Source organism: Seriola aureovittata, chromosome 14 (assembly GCF_021018895.1).
Source record: "Seriola aureovittata isolate HTS-2021-v1 ecotype China chromosome 14, ASM2101889v1, whole genome shotgun sequence".
Classification (NCBI taxonomy): domain Eukaryota; kingdom Metazoa; phylum Chordata; class Actinopteri; order Carangiformes; family Carangidae; genus Seriola; species Seriola aureovittata.
The window spans coordinates 12,720,154-12,736,802 of NC_079377.1; the positions used below are offsets into that span (position 1 = coordinate 12,720,154).

Here is a 16,649-nt window from a genome sequence, read left to right on the forward strand (position 1 = left end):
AATGCTGTTGAAACAAAGGTTATATTTAATTTAAACATCTAAACAAACGGTTTATACAATACGGTTTTACAGTAACCGAGACGTCTGAATGTCTTTTGATCTGCGAGTCGCCAAATCAGTGCAATGGTGAAGAAAGCCAAAATTTATGCTGCCATTATTAGACGCAACCACAACACCATTAACAAGTTCAACGTGCTTTACATTATTCCTATCATCACAGAGCTGTCATGTCTGGGCAGAGTTTTGGGAAAGAAAGTTAAAAGGGAGATTTTTGTTTATTTGTAACAAATTGATCTTACATTTCTGTCTTGGTACATGGCAGATATCCTGATGCTGTATGTAAGAGATGATGACAGATGGGTGCGCCCAGCCTTAATCTCTCACACTTTCATCCTTGATTTGACTCTCCTGCTGCAGACTGTGTGAGAATTTACTAGCCTGAATGTGTCACTGTATTTATGATTTCATGTAGCTTGTTTAATTAATCATGTCCATAAATGCATGCATATAAGGTAATATAATGCCTAATGTAGAGTAGAAGTCTCTACAGATGACTGTGAAGTCATTAATATTTAATAACCATCTTCTCAATTATCTTCTCTTTAGTTATCTCAATTTGCATGATCATAAAGACCCTATTGTATCAATGTCCGAGCCATTAGAAGCTGCAATAAGTCTCCCTTATTGTATTTTGAGCGCTCCACAGCCACAGTTGACTCCCTCACATTAGATGACAGTAATTGACCGTTGCACACCTTGAGTGTCCATGGGCCGGTTTCCGCCTTTAGACATGAAAAAAAAAGAATCATTGCTGTTGTCATTTTGTGTACCAAAGAGTCTAACTCTGTCTCTGATTGAGTGTGGGTTGTTTAGTCTCACCAGGCTGCTCTCTGAGATGTGTGCTCCCTGAGGCTCTGCAGCTGCACTGTAGCTCCAGGTCTCATTTTGACTCAGGGAATCATTAATCACACGACAGACACGTCAAACCCTCTGTAGACCTCTCCGTCTCCCCCAGCTTCCCTCTTAACTTCCCCTCCATATCCTGGTTGCTTTCTGTCTGGCAATAGGTCGACCCACTCACAGGCACAGAGAGACGGACGCATCCACGTGTCTATATACAATATACAATCTTAAAGACGAGATGAAGGCTTTGAAGTGCCAGGGAAGTGTTTCCAGTTTTGATAACAGGGGGCGTTTACTGAACATGGGGTGGAGAATGAAGGTGATGGAGGACAAGTGGTGTCATTTTTTTTTGTGTTATAGAGGAAAGACACCATCAGATGTTTAGGTAAATGCCTCAAAATGACATACAATATATTTATGTGGAAATGAGAAAGACTTCTGTCCGTTGGAAGAAACAAAACATTTTTATAGAGTCATAAAGTCTGCAGAGGGAAGAGCTTGTGGTGGTTGGATAGCTCCACAAAACGTTGGACTGTGACTGGCTAGACCAATGTTCTCTCCCCATTTCCTACCGCAAGTTGGTTTCTTTTAACCACGACCACGAACCTTAACCAAGCAGTTATTGTATTTGAGCCCAAACCATGCTCTCTCCCTGACCACACTGTTGATTCTGAGCTGCTGTGGAGAGAACAGACAAATGATGTGCTGCTGTTGAGACCGTGAGAGTTGTACAAATGATGTATTTTCTTGTTTAATTTCCGATACCTCAGCTCAGGTTATCTGCCAGTACTGAATACCAGTCTGATACCAGTGTGCTGTTTTTTCCTCAATGTAGATTCTGCATATCTCACAGCAAGGGGACTCATTAGAGTCGATCTTATCTGAGGTAATACAGTAAGGTCAGGGTTTGCTGTGGCATTAAAAACTGAGGCCCGCTGTGACCTAATGACTGAAGCTGACAACAGAAACACTGATTTTCATAAAAACATTCTCAAAAAAACTAATGTGGTTTATTCACATATGGCTGATATCCAATCCGCATACAGTAATAAGGAAAGATAATGTTCTGCATCAGATCCCACCGCAACATTAAGGTTGAAAGGGTTTAAAAGGCTATATCCTTTGTATATGCTGTAGGCCTAATTACATTTTCTCTTCTTGTTACACATTGTTGAAAAGTTACAGGCTCAAGCCTAAATCCTACATGTGTTATATTAATTCCACATGGCAGGTCTCCAAAATGGACGATCATGGTTCCATTCTTTGAAATCCTATTTTTTTATAGAGTGTCTATCTGTGATAGGATGTCAGTGTGCCAGACGTGACATCAATCTATCCCATCCCGACAGAAATATTCCCCAACGCACTGATTGCATATGCAATACATGTTATAGCCAGATTTCGCCTCCGGGCTGTGTGTTTGTGTGTGCACGTGTGTTGACTTAGCACTCAGGGGAGATTGCCACATCTGTGAGTTCGTCCACAGTAGCCACTGGGTCAGATATCTGTCATCACAGCTTCCCTCCTCCCTTCTGTTAGTCTTTCTCTGCTTCTTCTTCTCCGAATTTTTGTCCTTCATTTTCCCCCTGCCACCTCTTTTTGATTCATCATTTGTTTTGGTTTTTTTTGGATTCAGTCCCTGCTATACCCCTGGCTGCTTTTATTTCATCCTTATCCATTCCATCTTGCCCCTCCTTTCCCCGTCTCACCTCCTATCTCATCTCCCAGTTCATTCTTCTCATCTGTCTTTTTTATGTTTCCCACTCTGTTTTCCCACTTAACCTACAAGTAGTACTCCTCCCTCCTTTCCCCTACTTCCATTTCTCATCTCCCTCCTCTTTCCTCAGCTCCACTCAGTCCCATCACTGACCCAATTAAGCATGGGGAGGGACACAGCAGGAGGAGAGTGACGGAGGTAAGGCGAGGAAGAGAGGGAGGACAGGCAGAGAGTAGAGACAGTTTGAGAGTCAGTAGCTGGAAAAGCAGAGAGAGTCGGTAAACAATATCTGCCAACCTGCCAAGACATACACAGTGAATTGCCTGAACTTCACCTGGAACTTAAACAACCTTTGACAGCCTCTGAGGTGGGCGGGTGTGGAGCAGCAAATCGACAGTCCTGCAGCCACGCACTTACCCCTCTCAATGAAGAAACGAGGAGAATAACGTTCTACCTTCAGTGAAGAAAGCGGGTGGGGTGCCGTGCGGAGTTAGGATGGACGAATGCCGGCATATAGAGGGAGACTGAGAGGAGAGACTGAAGAGAGAAAGACGGTGCATTCCTGGTTGGAGCTGAGAACGAGGGGGGGAGGGGGGCGTGGTTGCCCTGGGGCAAGAGAAAGATTTTTGTTGACAGAAACAGAGAAAGAGAAAGGAAGGGGGGAAAGGATGCATCTGTTCTTCCAAAACAAGTGGGAGGTGGAGGGGCTGCAGACTGTGGGCATCCTCCTGGTGGTCTGCAGCTCCCTCAAACTGATGCACTTTCTGGGGCTCATCGACATTTCCGTGGCAGGTAAGAGAAACCGTAAGGAAGCAAGAGAGAGGCTCTGAGTGAGAAGTCAGAAATGATTAATATGATGGAGGAAAACACTCAGCTGGAAAGGTGGGGGGGGTGTCTGTGTATGTTTCTGAAGTGTTTTTAGGGTTAAATAGTTGTCATGTTTCTCACATCTGTTTATAGTCCTGCGTAGTGTGTGTGTGTGTGTGAGTGTGTGTGTGTATAGCCTCGTCTGAGACTGAAATACCAAAGCACATGCAGTGTACACACCTTTCTAACTCACATATAGTTGCAGAATGTTATAACTGCTGCATTTATGACACAAATGAGATTCAAAACTTCCAAACAAATACATTTGAATGAATAATTCATGTCCACAAAACACATTCTTATGTAGGAAGAAGATATTTCTAAAATTTATCATTCAATATTTAACTACTTGCATCTAAAATGTTCTGTGTGTAAAATATTTTATCGACCATGGATTTTACTTTTGGTTTTTACTGTGATTAAGATGTGCCCTCCAACAATTTTATATATCAAGATCAGTCTGCTCACTTCTGTCTCTGGGAGAGGGGAAGAGGAGGAGGCCTGGGGGCGGGGGCCTTTCCATGTCTTCACCTTGAGGCCACACATTTTAATTTTAAAGCCTGCATGATAAACTGGAGGAGCATTTTTACCAGATGAGGCTCTAGCAAAAAAATGTGCATCATGGGAAATGTAGGTTCTGGTGCTTTTGGAGTTTAAGCTACATTAGGGGCTGAAAGTCAGGATATCTTTGCTCTTGCTGCATGTTCTTTCTTTTGTTTTTGCCTCTTGTGAGTCCCTCAGCTTTATGGGAATGTATCACTATATAGCTAGATAAGGATAGGCAGGAGAGGTGGGAGGAGATTAATGACATTAGGTACAAGTCCCAGGCCTCATTTGAAACCACAGGCAAATGAAGAACCAACTGAACCAACAGGAAGTTTTAATTTGATGATAATATTTCTGAAAACTACAGTTCTACTTCTCTCATCACGAGATGTCAGGGGGGCCTACAGATCTGCACAACCAGTCTGCATCTGCATCAGCAGTGTACCATATCACTGTGGCTCAGAACTGTAATGTGTTTGCTGCTTTCACTTCAGCTGAGGATATTGCATGGTTTCTCTGTGCCTTGAGAAAATCCTCAGATCTCTTGGGTTCATGAAACATGAAGCTCCTTCAAAAGTTACTGGATATTGTCAAAAATGTGTTGCCATCAAGCTAAAAATAGTGCTGTTTTCCTTATATCCTGAAGAGTTTGTGATGGTCTGTCAGTGTACCCTGGAGGAAACTATTGAACACTAATTGCTCAATCACCACAGGGCTCACGGTGCAAGTGTCATAATGCTGCACAACAGCCATCCTCATCAGACCAGCTATTGGTCTCTTTTAACTTTTCCACCAACTCAGGTTAAAATGAAAGAATTCCTGGTCTCATTGTCAGTGCCACTCAAAAAAACAATTTTAACTTCAAAGGCCGGAGAACAAATTGATCACATGTTACTTCAATAGCGGAAGGAGTGCTGTAACCTACTTGTTTTCAACCACAGTAGTATGTTAATGTTAGATGCAACTTCCATATTGAGTACTGTGTCTTATAGATTGTAATTTGATAGTGTTCTTTAAAACAACTGTGAAAGAGAAAGAAACTGCAGCTCAGCACCAATAGATATATAGATACAGATAGACACAGATAGACAGATGTTTTGGGGGCATGTTTTTATCAAATATAGGGACCTTTAAAGAGATGCACTTGTGTACATGTGCTTATTAAAATTAGGTTAATCCCTCTGAGATCAAATATCTCTATTCCAAGAGAGACTTTGCCAAGACAGCCGTAGCACATTTACTCAAAGACATCACAACAAGCAAGAAACCTCATCACCAGCAAAGGACAAACATTAAGAGAAGGAAGCAGAAGGAGATGGAGAAGCTTGTCAAACAGTGAGGGAGGAAAAGGTGTCCCTGTCTGACAACAAACATATCTAAGCAAATATTTGAAGCTCAGTGTTCCATGCAGAGCAGACGCATACAAATCATTTTTGTTTGTTTGTTTGTTTTCGTACCAATCTCTACACAGGCTTTCAGAACAATCAGGTTACTTAAAAAACAAATTTCACAACAGTTGCTATTAGATACTTCATCAAAACTGTAATCTGTGATGCTATGCCAGACACTTTCCAAACTTTAGATATGCTGTACCCATTAGATACATCTTAAGCAGCAGTGGCAAGTATCCAAGTATGTTTATGTGCATGTACAGTTTTATGACTTTACTAGTATTTCCAGTTTTATTTGCTACTTTATACTTATCCTCAGCTATATCTTGCAAATTGAAATTTTACTCCCACATTTATTTGACAGCTGCAGTTGTGAATCAGTTTGAATATCAGGTTTTATAAAAGCTTATGGTGAACTTATAAAAGTATGATGCATGCAGTAAAGCAAACCAACAGCAGTATATAAAGAAGTTACAATAAGTAAACAAAACAATCTCACCTCAGGGTCATTTGGTAGCTAGTCTGGAGCTTTTGATCAAATCACATGATCTTCCTCAGCAGATGGAGATACAGCATTACTCCTGGCATAATTAGTCTCCTGTGTCTTACTTGAAAAGTAACTTTTGTACCTATGGCTGTTGGCCACTGTATTTGTTATTCATTTCTGTATTGTGGTCAGCAGTTAGGTCCTTATGGAAAAAGATAATGTACTCACTCACATTCGCCTTTGCTAGGCGACTGGATGTATTAATCTGGTATCCACTGGACAATGTGCTCAACCTCTGGCTCCGAATCACACCGGAGCTTGTTAGGTCTTGAGGACCACAGTCCCTGAGGCCCCATGGTGCAGGGAGACAACGGGGTGGGTTGTCAGTGTTGGTACTGTGGTGGTATTAGTTTTCAACCCATCACGGCCTTCATCCGTCAGACTGCAGGGGTCCTGCTGAAAGGGGTGAGGGGACTGTTACCATGGAAACTAAGAGGCAAGAGTAAGTATGTGGTTCATGTGTGTGTATTTGTTTTACTTCTCCCTGATTTTCATTATTACTCTGTAAATGGGCATCAGGAGGTTTGCGTTGAGCTGGACTGGTGCTGTGGTGTGAGGCGTGATGGGCTCTGGTTTGAGGCGGTTTTGCAGTACTGGCAAATATGAAGTGAAACGATGTCCTTGTTTAAGCCGATTGTGAATTAAAACTGTTGATGTTTGACTTTTGTTAGAAGTTGACACTCTCCACTGGGTTTTCTAATACCTCATACAGTCGACTGAATGTGGCAATGCGATACGAGAGCCAGACTGATGAGGGAAGCTGTGCGTTTCTAGGGGTCACGCTGTGCTGCTGTTGTGCGATGATATCTACCGTTTGAAGTGGTATGTGTGGTCTCCCATCGCTAAACCAGGTCAGCAGGCAATTACCAGTTTGCCTCATTGTTGCATCTGTCCGTTGCATGGAGTGTGTTTGTGCTTTTACGGACACGTGTGCATGTGTGCCTGAGAAAACAGAATGAAATCACAGACTTGCGTGCATGTGTGTGTTTGTGTGTGTGTGTGTGTATGTGTGTGTGTGTGTGTCTCTAACCTTTATGCTATGGTTGGTGATTGCAGGTAATCCTTCCACCAGCCAAAGCAAAAAAACCATAAAGCAGCGATTCCTCAAGCTGCTGCCGTGCTGCAAGCCCTCGGCTGCCCCCTCTATCAGTCAAAGCAAGTGCTCCTTCACTCTCTATACATCTCTACGTTCTTCCATGTGTCCGGCCTCTTGTGTGGATGCCGTCATGTGCGCGCAGCTGCCGAAAACATTCAGTGTACACATTAACCCACCTACAGGAATTCACTCAAACCCCACAAACTCAAAAACACCCTGGTGTTATTGTGGCTAATGGGTCTGACCCGTTTTTGTATTTTGGGATTTGATGACTGTGCTGTTCCCTTGGGCAGTGGAATGTGTGTCTGTGTGTGTGTGTGTGTTTGTGTGTTTGTGTGCGTGTGTGAGATATTAAGGTGAGGTCAAAACTAACAGGTTCTAGAGGTCTGGGAACTTATCAGACATGGCACACACTTTGAGTTGAGAGTTATTTTTGGAGAAACACATGGACTGAGAATCGGATGAGGAATATGTGGTGGAGACTTTCTTTCCTCAGTGCAGGACCAGTTTCTTTAGTAAACTTGAATTTGAAAGTAAGAAAATTTAAAGATGTTGTACTCACCATGTTTTGCTTTGTGATAGGAAGTAAGGAAATAAAGCTTATGCTGGAACAAAGGTGTGTGGAAATTGCTTGGCTTTGTGCCGTCATGATTATATATATAGAAAATTGCATTCACTCACATTTTCCCTCAGTGAATTAACATTATTATGAAAAAAAATTTGTTATTTTGCTCTATGTAAGACTTGTACTGGATGAGGAGCTCGGTATCAGTTTGATGACTTCAGTATGTTGGCCAGGTCATGGCAGTCTCTGGAGGCTTTGTGTGGGTGTGGAGATGATTCATGCGAACTAACACTGGTCTCTCCCTCACACAGACAGCGTGGAAGATGATTTTGAGTTATCCACTGTGTGCCATCGCCCTGAAAGCATGGACAAGCTGCAGGAGCAGACTAAGTTCACCAAGAAGGAGCTGCAAGTCCTCTACAGGGGCTTCAAAAATGTAGGTCTGGCTGAAGTAATAAGAAAAACTGCAAATCAAAAAATGAAATCTGGCTCTGGTTGCATCATTATGGGAGTTCAGAGCAGAATCAGTCTGGCGAGAGCTGAAGTTGACGTGTAGCCCTTTACATATATATATATATATATATATATATATATGCTGTGCTAGAGGAACTAATGAGTTTTCTCAATTCACATTTGTATCCCAGGAGTGTCCGAGTGGTGTGGTGAATGAGGAGAACTTTAAGAACATTTACTCCCAGTTCTTTCCTCAGGGAGGTGAGTTGTCAGCTCCGACCACTGAACCTAAGGAGCTCCAGCTGTGTCCATAATACTTTCCCTTACACCATTCCTTCTGTCTTCATTCATTTAATACATTTCAGGTAAAAATGTAAACAAAATCATTCATTTGATCCTGTAGAGGTATACATGTACCTTTTCCTCATTACAATGGAATGAACATAATTAGCTCATTATAAATGTGCTCGGGAGGGACTATAGTACATGCACTGCCAGGCAAGGCAATTTTTCATTCCATGATATTTAGGTTGATGAAATGTTAACCACTCGCCTCCAGTTGTATTTGAAATTATTTTTATATCCAGGCTATATTTAGCTCTCTGCTAATCCTAGCTCTTCAAAGACTTTGCTTCATGTTTTGATGGCACACGCGTTACCATACGTCTCCACCTCTGCAGATTCAAGTATGTATGCACATTTCCTGTTTGAAGCCTTCGACACTAACAAGAACGGCTCGGTTAGTTTTGAGGTGAGTTGTATTCTTGTGTGTTTGAGTGATAAAAGCAAAAATGTTGCTCCAGGAAAATTCGCCACCACAGCTGTAGCCACGTAAATGTGTTCCCTCTAAACACCTGTCCACAGAGATTATTGCTGTGATAAGAATTTGACTTCACTTACTGTGTCATGATTTAAGAAATGCCAAAACAATACAGTCAGTTGTTCCCTTTCTATCTCAGGACTTTGTATTTGGCCTGTCCATCATCCTGAGAGGGACCATTAATGATCGGCTAAACTGGGCGTTCAACCTGTATGACCTGAACAAGGATGGCTGCATCACCAAAGAGGTAACACCCACACACACTCACACACACATGTTGCACTGTGCTTAGATACAGTAGCTCTAATATCCTTGCAGTAATAGCTCCAGCCTTGGGATGATGAGGAAATGTCCTCATTGTCCAATTTTTGATAACTTGTTACTCTGTGTGTGGACATTGTCTGCCGGGATATTGATCACTGAATACATCAACTTTTATTTCAAAATTTAGAACTCTGCTCCAGTATGTCAAACATACGCTGTGGCATATATGGCCTCATGTGATTATGATATAACCAAGTTGTTTTCTGGTGAGACTGAGCAAAATGGTCACAGATGTCATATTTAATTCATAACATAAAAGAGTGTATAATATTTCATATGTGTCATACTAGTGAGTAATTTCTAATCCCACAAGGTGGAAAACAACCCACTTAATATCCAAAAAGATCGTGCATGTAGGACTCTAAGCTCTGTACTTCTGAAAGCCTGGCATTCTTTCTTTACTTTGCAGGAGATGTTGGACATCATGAAATCCATCTATGACATGATGGGGAAGTACACATACCCCACTATGCAGGATGATGCCCCAAGAGAACATGTGGAGAGCTTCTTCCAGGTTAAACTCAGCAGTCTTTACTTTCTATTGACCCCTCATTTTATGATTGCTTAAAACCACAAACCTCTATATATTGCTCTATAAAAGAATATAATGTACAAAATTCTTGAACTTTCAGTGAAGTAAATCTCTGCTGCTGTTTTTCTTTCAGAAAATGGACCGGAATAAAGACGGAGTGGTCACCATAGAGGAGTTCATTGAGTCTTGCAAAAAGGTAGGCCAGTAAAAACTGAAAGTTAGTTTTCCAGGGAATCATTGAGGTGAGACGTGACACCGCCTCCTTATTCAAACCTCTTCTCTCTGTCTAGGATGAGAACATCATGCAGTCAATGCAGCTGTTTGACAATGTCATCTAAGAGTCTGAACCAGTTAGGACGCTGGCACCAGGGAGGGGAGAGTGTATGTGTGTGTGTGTGCAAGAGGAATCAGGATTGAAAAGTTTGAGAGTTGTGTGTGTGTGTGTGTGTGTGTGTGTGTGTGTGTGTGTGTGTGTGTGTGCGTGTGTGCGTGCGTGCGTGCGTGCGTGCGTGCGTGCGTGTGTGCGTGCGTGCGTGCGTGCGTGTGTGTGTGTGTGTTGCCGTTTCCTGACTTGCAAGCGTGCTTGTGTCTCTGTTGAGAGCTGTGAGTCCTGAGGGCACTGAGGGGCCCTCTCCTTCCTCCTGGCTCCTGGACCCCCAGTGGCATTTCTCCAAGCAACAATGGAGCTTCCCCAACTCCCTTCCTCATCATGCAGAATCTTAGTTTTACCCCAGAGACACAGAGAAAGAGGGCAAGCGGCGGGTTCACAGGCACGCACAAGATTCCCCACCTGTTTTATCTGAACTTTTATTTATTATTATTATTGTTGTTATTATTGATGGAGGAACTATCGCAGCTTGTAATGGCTGAACTCAGAGGAAAGCAGTTATCCCCAAACCGTGACCTAAGATGATTTTCCCCCTTTCCCAGTGATGGCTAAGATTTGGATTTGTGAATCGGATCCTGCCTCTGTGCATGTGGGTGACACCTCCCTGGAGCTGCTAGAGCACTGACGCAACGGCAATGACAATAGAAATGAATCTACCACCATCTAGTGGACGACAGAGAAGAGAAAGAGAAAGACACTTCCTGAGGGAACAACTGACGAAATGGACATCCAAGCGATCTGTTTTACACATGGAGGTTCAAACATGTTGTTTTCCATGAGGAACTGATTTCAGTATCGCATGATGATGTCACTAATATCCAATTATGTATTTACAGAGATACTCCAAAGTCTGCTTGTCTGTCTGCTGTTCCTAGTCATTCACAGGTGCCTCACCCTTTGTGTATGTGTGTGTGCATGTGTAACAGAAAGAGATGTCATCCATCTTACCTATGTAAGACTCTAATAGGACAACACCCACCTCCATTCATGGGATTCTGGTAGAATAATTCCCGGCCTTCCAAACTATTACAGGTCTAGCTGTAGGTGTCTATTGACTGTTGTACATTTTCTAGCATTCCCAGTGGTGTGATGTTAGGCAGTACAGCGTGGGGATTGCACTATAGTTGAGATGTTTCGACCATCCCAGCTTGTCGCAAACATGAGACTGGCATACCACAGTCGTACTCGTCTATCAATATACATTCAAGGGGAATTTATTAGATTGCAGATTGTATTTGTGAACTTCTTGTAATCGGAAATGTCATGTGGTTGTAGCAGGTCCTACCACTTCAAAAAAAAAAAAAATCTCAAAACCCTTGTTGCATTAAATTAGGCTCATTCAATTTAAAAGAGGCATAGTATGTGGGTGTGTACTGTTAGTGAGAGAGACATGGTTTAATAAGTTTTTTTTTTATTTTTATGCCCAGCCTTCCATTCCTTATTCTCCCTCTCTCTGTAACACCAAAGAGAAGATTTAAGAGGTATATAAAGCCACTTTAAGTTAAGACATATAGCCCATCCGTGGGTGAAGAGAGAGGGAGATGCTGTGTAGTACATAGGACAAGGGGCAATCAGAGATAAAAGGGTGTTAGTTTGGTTAACTGGAAATGTGGTTTACCTGCACACAGTCCAAACTGAAGTGTAATTTTAGGTTGTGAACCCACAGGCTCTTATGAATAATTTATTTTTTAAGAAAATTTCTTAGCCATTAATAATTTGGTCCTTTTCACACTAGATCAACTCTTAAATCCAAGATGATATAAGTACCAGAGGCGCTCAAGCCATAGTGAAGTAGGCTGTAGTGTCTTTTAAACGCAGAGATTATCATGGAATAGCAATAATTTCCTCTACGTTATCAGCTCCTCATCCAACTTCTCATTCCACTCAGAGCACACAGTAAGGGTGCACTGAGACCCTGATGAAAATATGCACTTCTGCAATTCCTTTTTTTCTGTTCTTCAAATTTTTTTTTTCTAGGAAAAAAAGGGGTTTGGCTCTGATTGTTCCTTGCCAACAGTTTTTAACTTCCATTCCTGACCACAAGTTAAATCTGTCTATACCCGCATGTACTGTGTCTAGAACAATGAAAACCTACTAACCCGTTGTACTGACTGTCTAGTTATCTAGCCTCAACTGGTTGCATTACGTATTTAAAATGTGTATATTTTGTACAGAGACAATAAAAATCACAGTTACTATGCAAAATGGACTGGAGTTTGAATTTTAAAGACTGTACATAATTGTCTTTATTAAAATAAGAGCTTTACATGTCTAAAGATACAGTACAAAGCAACAATCAAGATTACACATGTTTTTGTTTTTTTTTATCTTATAATCCACCAACACAATGTCAACAAGAAATGGTTCATAATTTAAATATACATAATTATACATAATCCCAACTGCCACATCTAATTCAACCAACAGGCAGTGTATGAACAGACACAAGGCAACAGGTGAGTAATGTCTTCGTAGTGAAATTTTCTTTCAAACATCCTGTTACAAAAACAGCAATTCAGTCTACTTAACATGTTCCTGCCCACCTCTGGCTGGCTGCAAACCGAAAATGTACCCTTAACTGAAAACCCTGCAAATTTTCACTTTTCTGTCCAGCTTTAATGACACAGCATTGAAGCTGGACAGAAAATGAAAATTTGCTTGTTTTTGCTTTTGCATTTCTTTTGTGTATATTCCTTGAAAACCAGAACACGTCGCATTCAGGTGGTATCTTTTAATGATGTGTCCGCAAATGGTTCAGTCGATACCTCATGGAAAGTGGAACGGTGAGCAATTATCAAAATAACACCTGTGCTTTCAATATCACCACATGAGGTTTACTTTGCATCACCGCAGGACAGATGCATAAAAATGTGTTAAATGAAAAACATCTCAGTTTTTAACGCTGCCATTTTTTCACTTGTTTCTAAATGCCTTGTTCCCAGTGCCACTGCTGGCTCTTAAAAGCTTGAGCCGTGGCCAGTAGGGATTGGATTTGCCAATAAAGTAGCAGGCATTTACTTGGGCATCTTGCGGAGTTCTGCCAGAACCCAAATGGCCAGTGAGAGAAGAGCCACAGAGCCAGACTGGTGAGTAGCTGCCAGTGGAGTGGGGACATACAGTAGAAGTGTGCTGATACCGAGGGCAACCTGAAGAGTGCAAATAAAGTTTGTTTTAGTTTAATCACACTGAAGAGTAATAGACTGAGTTTATATGTTTCTGTGTTGACTGACAGCCTACCTGTCCATAAGCCATTGCTGCAAGGAGACTGATGGCGACCTTAGCCCTCCTGGGCAGCACCATCCTTCTTGAGAACAGATAGAGGCCTGTAATCGCAGTCAAAGAGGAGATCGCCTAGAAGAAAAAGCACAAGGGAAGGCTGTCAACAACCGGCTGCTGACTGAATGGGAAAGGAGAAGGGTACAAATTATGTTAAATTTAAAATAAAAGGTTATTTCTTTACGGAAATGAGGACACACCAGAATTCTGTGGTCGAACTGCACAGTCGTTGGATTTTCAAAGAAGTTCTTGAGGGTGGGAGAGAAGGCCAGCAGATCATCAGGGATCCATCGCTCTCCCATCTTAGGGAAGGAGTTATACACCAGCCCAGCATCCAAACCAGCTACAAAAGCACCTGCAACAAAGCATTTTAGACACACTTATATCTAGATCTGTGTGTGCATTGTTTACTTTTAATTTTTTATTATCTGTACAGTCTACAGGAGTAGATTTTCTACATATCAAACTTAAATGTCCAAGCATTTCCTTTAATTTAATAGAAACAACAAAAAACATTGCATATTTTTTTCATACCCTCTTTGACTTTCTTAATATGCTCTGTATTAAGTTATAAAATATTAATTTGTGCTGTAGTACTTAAGCTTCAAATATGAAGACTGCAGCTACAGATCTAGGGATCATTCCTATCTCAAAAGAATTATATCTTTGATACTGCACTGACAATACATCAAACAGTACCTGAAAGAGCTGTGAGAAAGACAAGTCCACCAGTACCCTTGGCAAACCTCCTGAGCTGCATGAGACGTGTGGTTTCTGCAATCTAAGACAGAGGTGCCAAGAACAGGCATGAATTTAAAAAACCATAAACAAAATGTGTGACAAAATGTATTTAGCACACACAGGCCAATGTTAGAACTGTATTTCTTGCAGGCAGGAACTTAAAACATGTGTTTGGAATGTAAGCAAGAGACTGCCTCTGTACCTTGTGTGCAGGCAGCATCATGGTAAGCCCCGTCCAGAGACTGGCACAGTAGAGTAGCAAGGCTGAACCAAGGTGAGCACTCAGGCGATACTGGCTAACACGCGGGACGTCATGAGACTCTGGCTTTTCCTCCAGACCGCTTTTTACCATGTACCATCCCAGAAGGCCCTGAGAGGACACACGCAATGACACAGTCATTCATGTGTTTTTTAATCTAATTTGATATCCATACAACTTGACTACAAACTTGCACTAATTGTGACAAATAAATCAGTGCACCAACCAACCTGCTCTAGAAAATACTAACACTAGAGTGAGGTAGGCATTAACTTCCTATGATCCTCTACCATCAGCATTGCTGCACTGACTCTTACCTGGAAGAAGACAAATCCACAAAGCCCCAGCACTTTCCCCTTCATGGAGCGAGTGAAGTATCCTTTCCTCCAAAAGTAAACAGTGGGGAGAATGTACGCAAGTCCAACCAGTCTGCCCCACATACGATGACCCCACTCCATGTAGAAAATAAACTTAAACTCTGGCAAAGTCATGTCATGGTTCATTCTGGGAAAACATAATGACAAAAGATAATTCAGCTTTACATCAAAGACCCAACCTATAATTTCGTATACAACATAACACTGAGTTGTGTTCAGTTACATAATTGTAAAAACCTGCTTGTAAATACACACACAAGCACATTTGTGTGTGTGTATATAACACACACACATATATATATATATATATATATATATATATATATATAACACAAGTTTGGTTGTTGTCAGGCATTAGGCTGTGATCAAAAAGACATGTCAATAAATTTCACAATGATAGGAGGTTCCAAACATGTTTTGATTATTGGTGACATGGTGTGTCTTGATAAGGTAGAAAAGAAACAGAAAAGATGGGGCCTTACATTTTGAATTCAGGAAACTGCTGGTACTTGGAAAACTCAGCCTCCCACTCTGCTTGCGACTGAGGTGGCTTCATCTCTCTCACCAGGTGCCAGTCAACCATGGAAAGCCCAGATTCTGTTAGCCTGATGCACATACACAGTAAGTGCCTATTCACAACACTAAAACAAAAGGACTGTTAAATACACAGACATATCACTCTTAAATCACTTTTACCTTGTGACACCACCCAACACAACAGCCCCGACCACCAACCCACTGCAGCCTAGTAACCAGCGACCTACTATGCGATTTGTAGCTGCATTGGGGACAGAGGCTGCTGACAGGGTGGAGGATGTCTCGGCTTCTGCTGTGATGGTACTCTGACCTCTCTTCACAAGCCATTGTCGTAGCTGTGGACTCCGCTGATATTTTAGAGAAAGGAGAGGGAGGAAGAAGATTTAAAATACGAGAAAGAAATTCCACTTTTACCTCACATGTGATGTAATTATCACTACACAAAGTGGTCAAAAGTATGTGGACAATTTTACAGTTCGGGCTATGCCCGTAATTCACATTAGGGGAAATCTTAATGCTACAAAATACAATGATATTTTAGACAATCGTGTGGTTTGTTCCTGTTTCACCATTAAAACACCAACATGTACAAAGCAATGTCAATAAAGTAATGTTATTTTGAGGCTGGTGAGGAACAACTTAACTTTGCTGCATAGACCCATGGCCTCAACCACACCGAAAACCTTAGGGATAATTATGAATATTTTTGACTAAGTGATGCGGTCAGAGATTCAGGACATTTTGTAATTGAAAATGGCAATATAAGTACATTTAGGTTATTAAGAATTTCATAATGTGGGTTCTTTGATAATCTAGAGCTCTAATGTTGGTTTGACAGTTTACGATACATCGGGATGATGGTGAGGTTATTTACTGTTATGTGATACATGCGTACGTGACTGCAGCAGAGTCAGGTGACGTTGTATAACCTAAATAACTTAAATATACGTTGAAAACAACAGCAGAGTGAAACACAAGGCAGTTGGATGATGGGTTAGCTTTTTGACAATATCTGACATATATTAGTTACTTGTTCACTGCCTGACCTTTTCATGCTTATCCAGATAGTTAGCTAATGCTAGCGTTCAGTTATATACTCACACTGCTTTGTTGAAATCTCTTGCTGGCGCTTCTGCAACCGCATAACATCGATGTCCGTATTGAAGACAGTAACATTTTGAGCCCTGAGTCGTCCGCTGGAGCTGAGCTGGTAAATGATAAAGGATGAGGTTAAAGCTGTTACCGGCTGTTACAAAACCATGTTTCCTAAGAGCTGTCATGCACAGTTCAACTTTGACCTCCTGACGTCA

The 16,649-nt window shown here is 41.6% G+C and overlaps 2 protein-coding genes across 6 annotated transcripts in view; one reads left to right on the forward strand and one right to left on the reverse strand.

Moving 5' to 3' along the window:
* Positions 1 to 12,631, forward strand: part of LOC130181211 (Kv channel-interacting protein 2-like) — an 85,242-nt gene extending 72,611 nt beyond the window's left edge. For 3 of the 5 annotated variants that reach the window (XM_056395158.1, XM_056395157.1, XM_056395156.1), the window contains exons 2-8: positions 7,944 to 8,068; positions 8,277 to 8,346; positions 8,766 to 8,836; positions 9,045 to 9,152; positions 9,639 to 9,743; positions 9,895 to 9,957; positions 10,052 to 12,631. In XM_056395158.1, coding sequence (XP_056251133.1) covers positions 7,944 to 8,068; positions 8,277 to 8,346; positions 8,766 to 8,836; positions 9,045 to 9,152; positions 9,639 to 9,743; positions 9,895 to 9,957; positions 10,052 to 10,099 — 590 coding nt within the window. In that variant the 3' untranslated portion in view covers positions 10,100 to 12,631. Of the gene's footprint in view, positions 1 to 3,273; positions 3,413 to 7,027; positions 7,131 to 7,943; positions 8,069 to 8,276; positions 8,347 to 8,765; positions 8,837 to 9,044; positions 9,153 to 9,638; positions 9,744 to 9,894; positions 9,958 to 10,051 lie in introns of those variants that run through there. The other 2 variants (XM_056395155.1, XM_056395154.1) reach the window with 2 other exon arrangements.
* Positions 12,360 to 16,625, reverse strand: LOC130181209 (cytochrome c oxidase assembly protein COX15 homolog). The gene is made up of 9 exons (XM_056395153.1): positions 16,441 to 16,625; positions 15,499 to 15,686; positions 15,285 to 15,407; positions 14,743 to 14,929; positions 14,369 to 14,536; positions 14,125 to 14,206; positions 13,626 to 13,780; positions 13,387 to 13,500; positions 12,360 to 13,295 (listed from the first exon to the last, which is right to left on the reverse strand). Exons 1-9 carry the CDS (start codon positions 16,513 to 16,515, stop codon positions 13,164 to 13,166), a joined length of 1,224 nt encoding a protein of 407 aa, XP_056251128.1. The 5' UTR covers positions 16,516 to 16,625; the 3' UTR covers positions 12,360 to 13,163.
* Between the last annotated feature and the right edge of the window lie 24 nt (positions 16,626 to 16,649).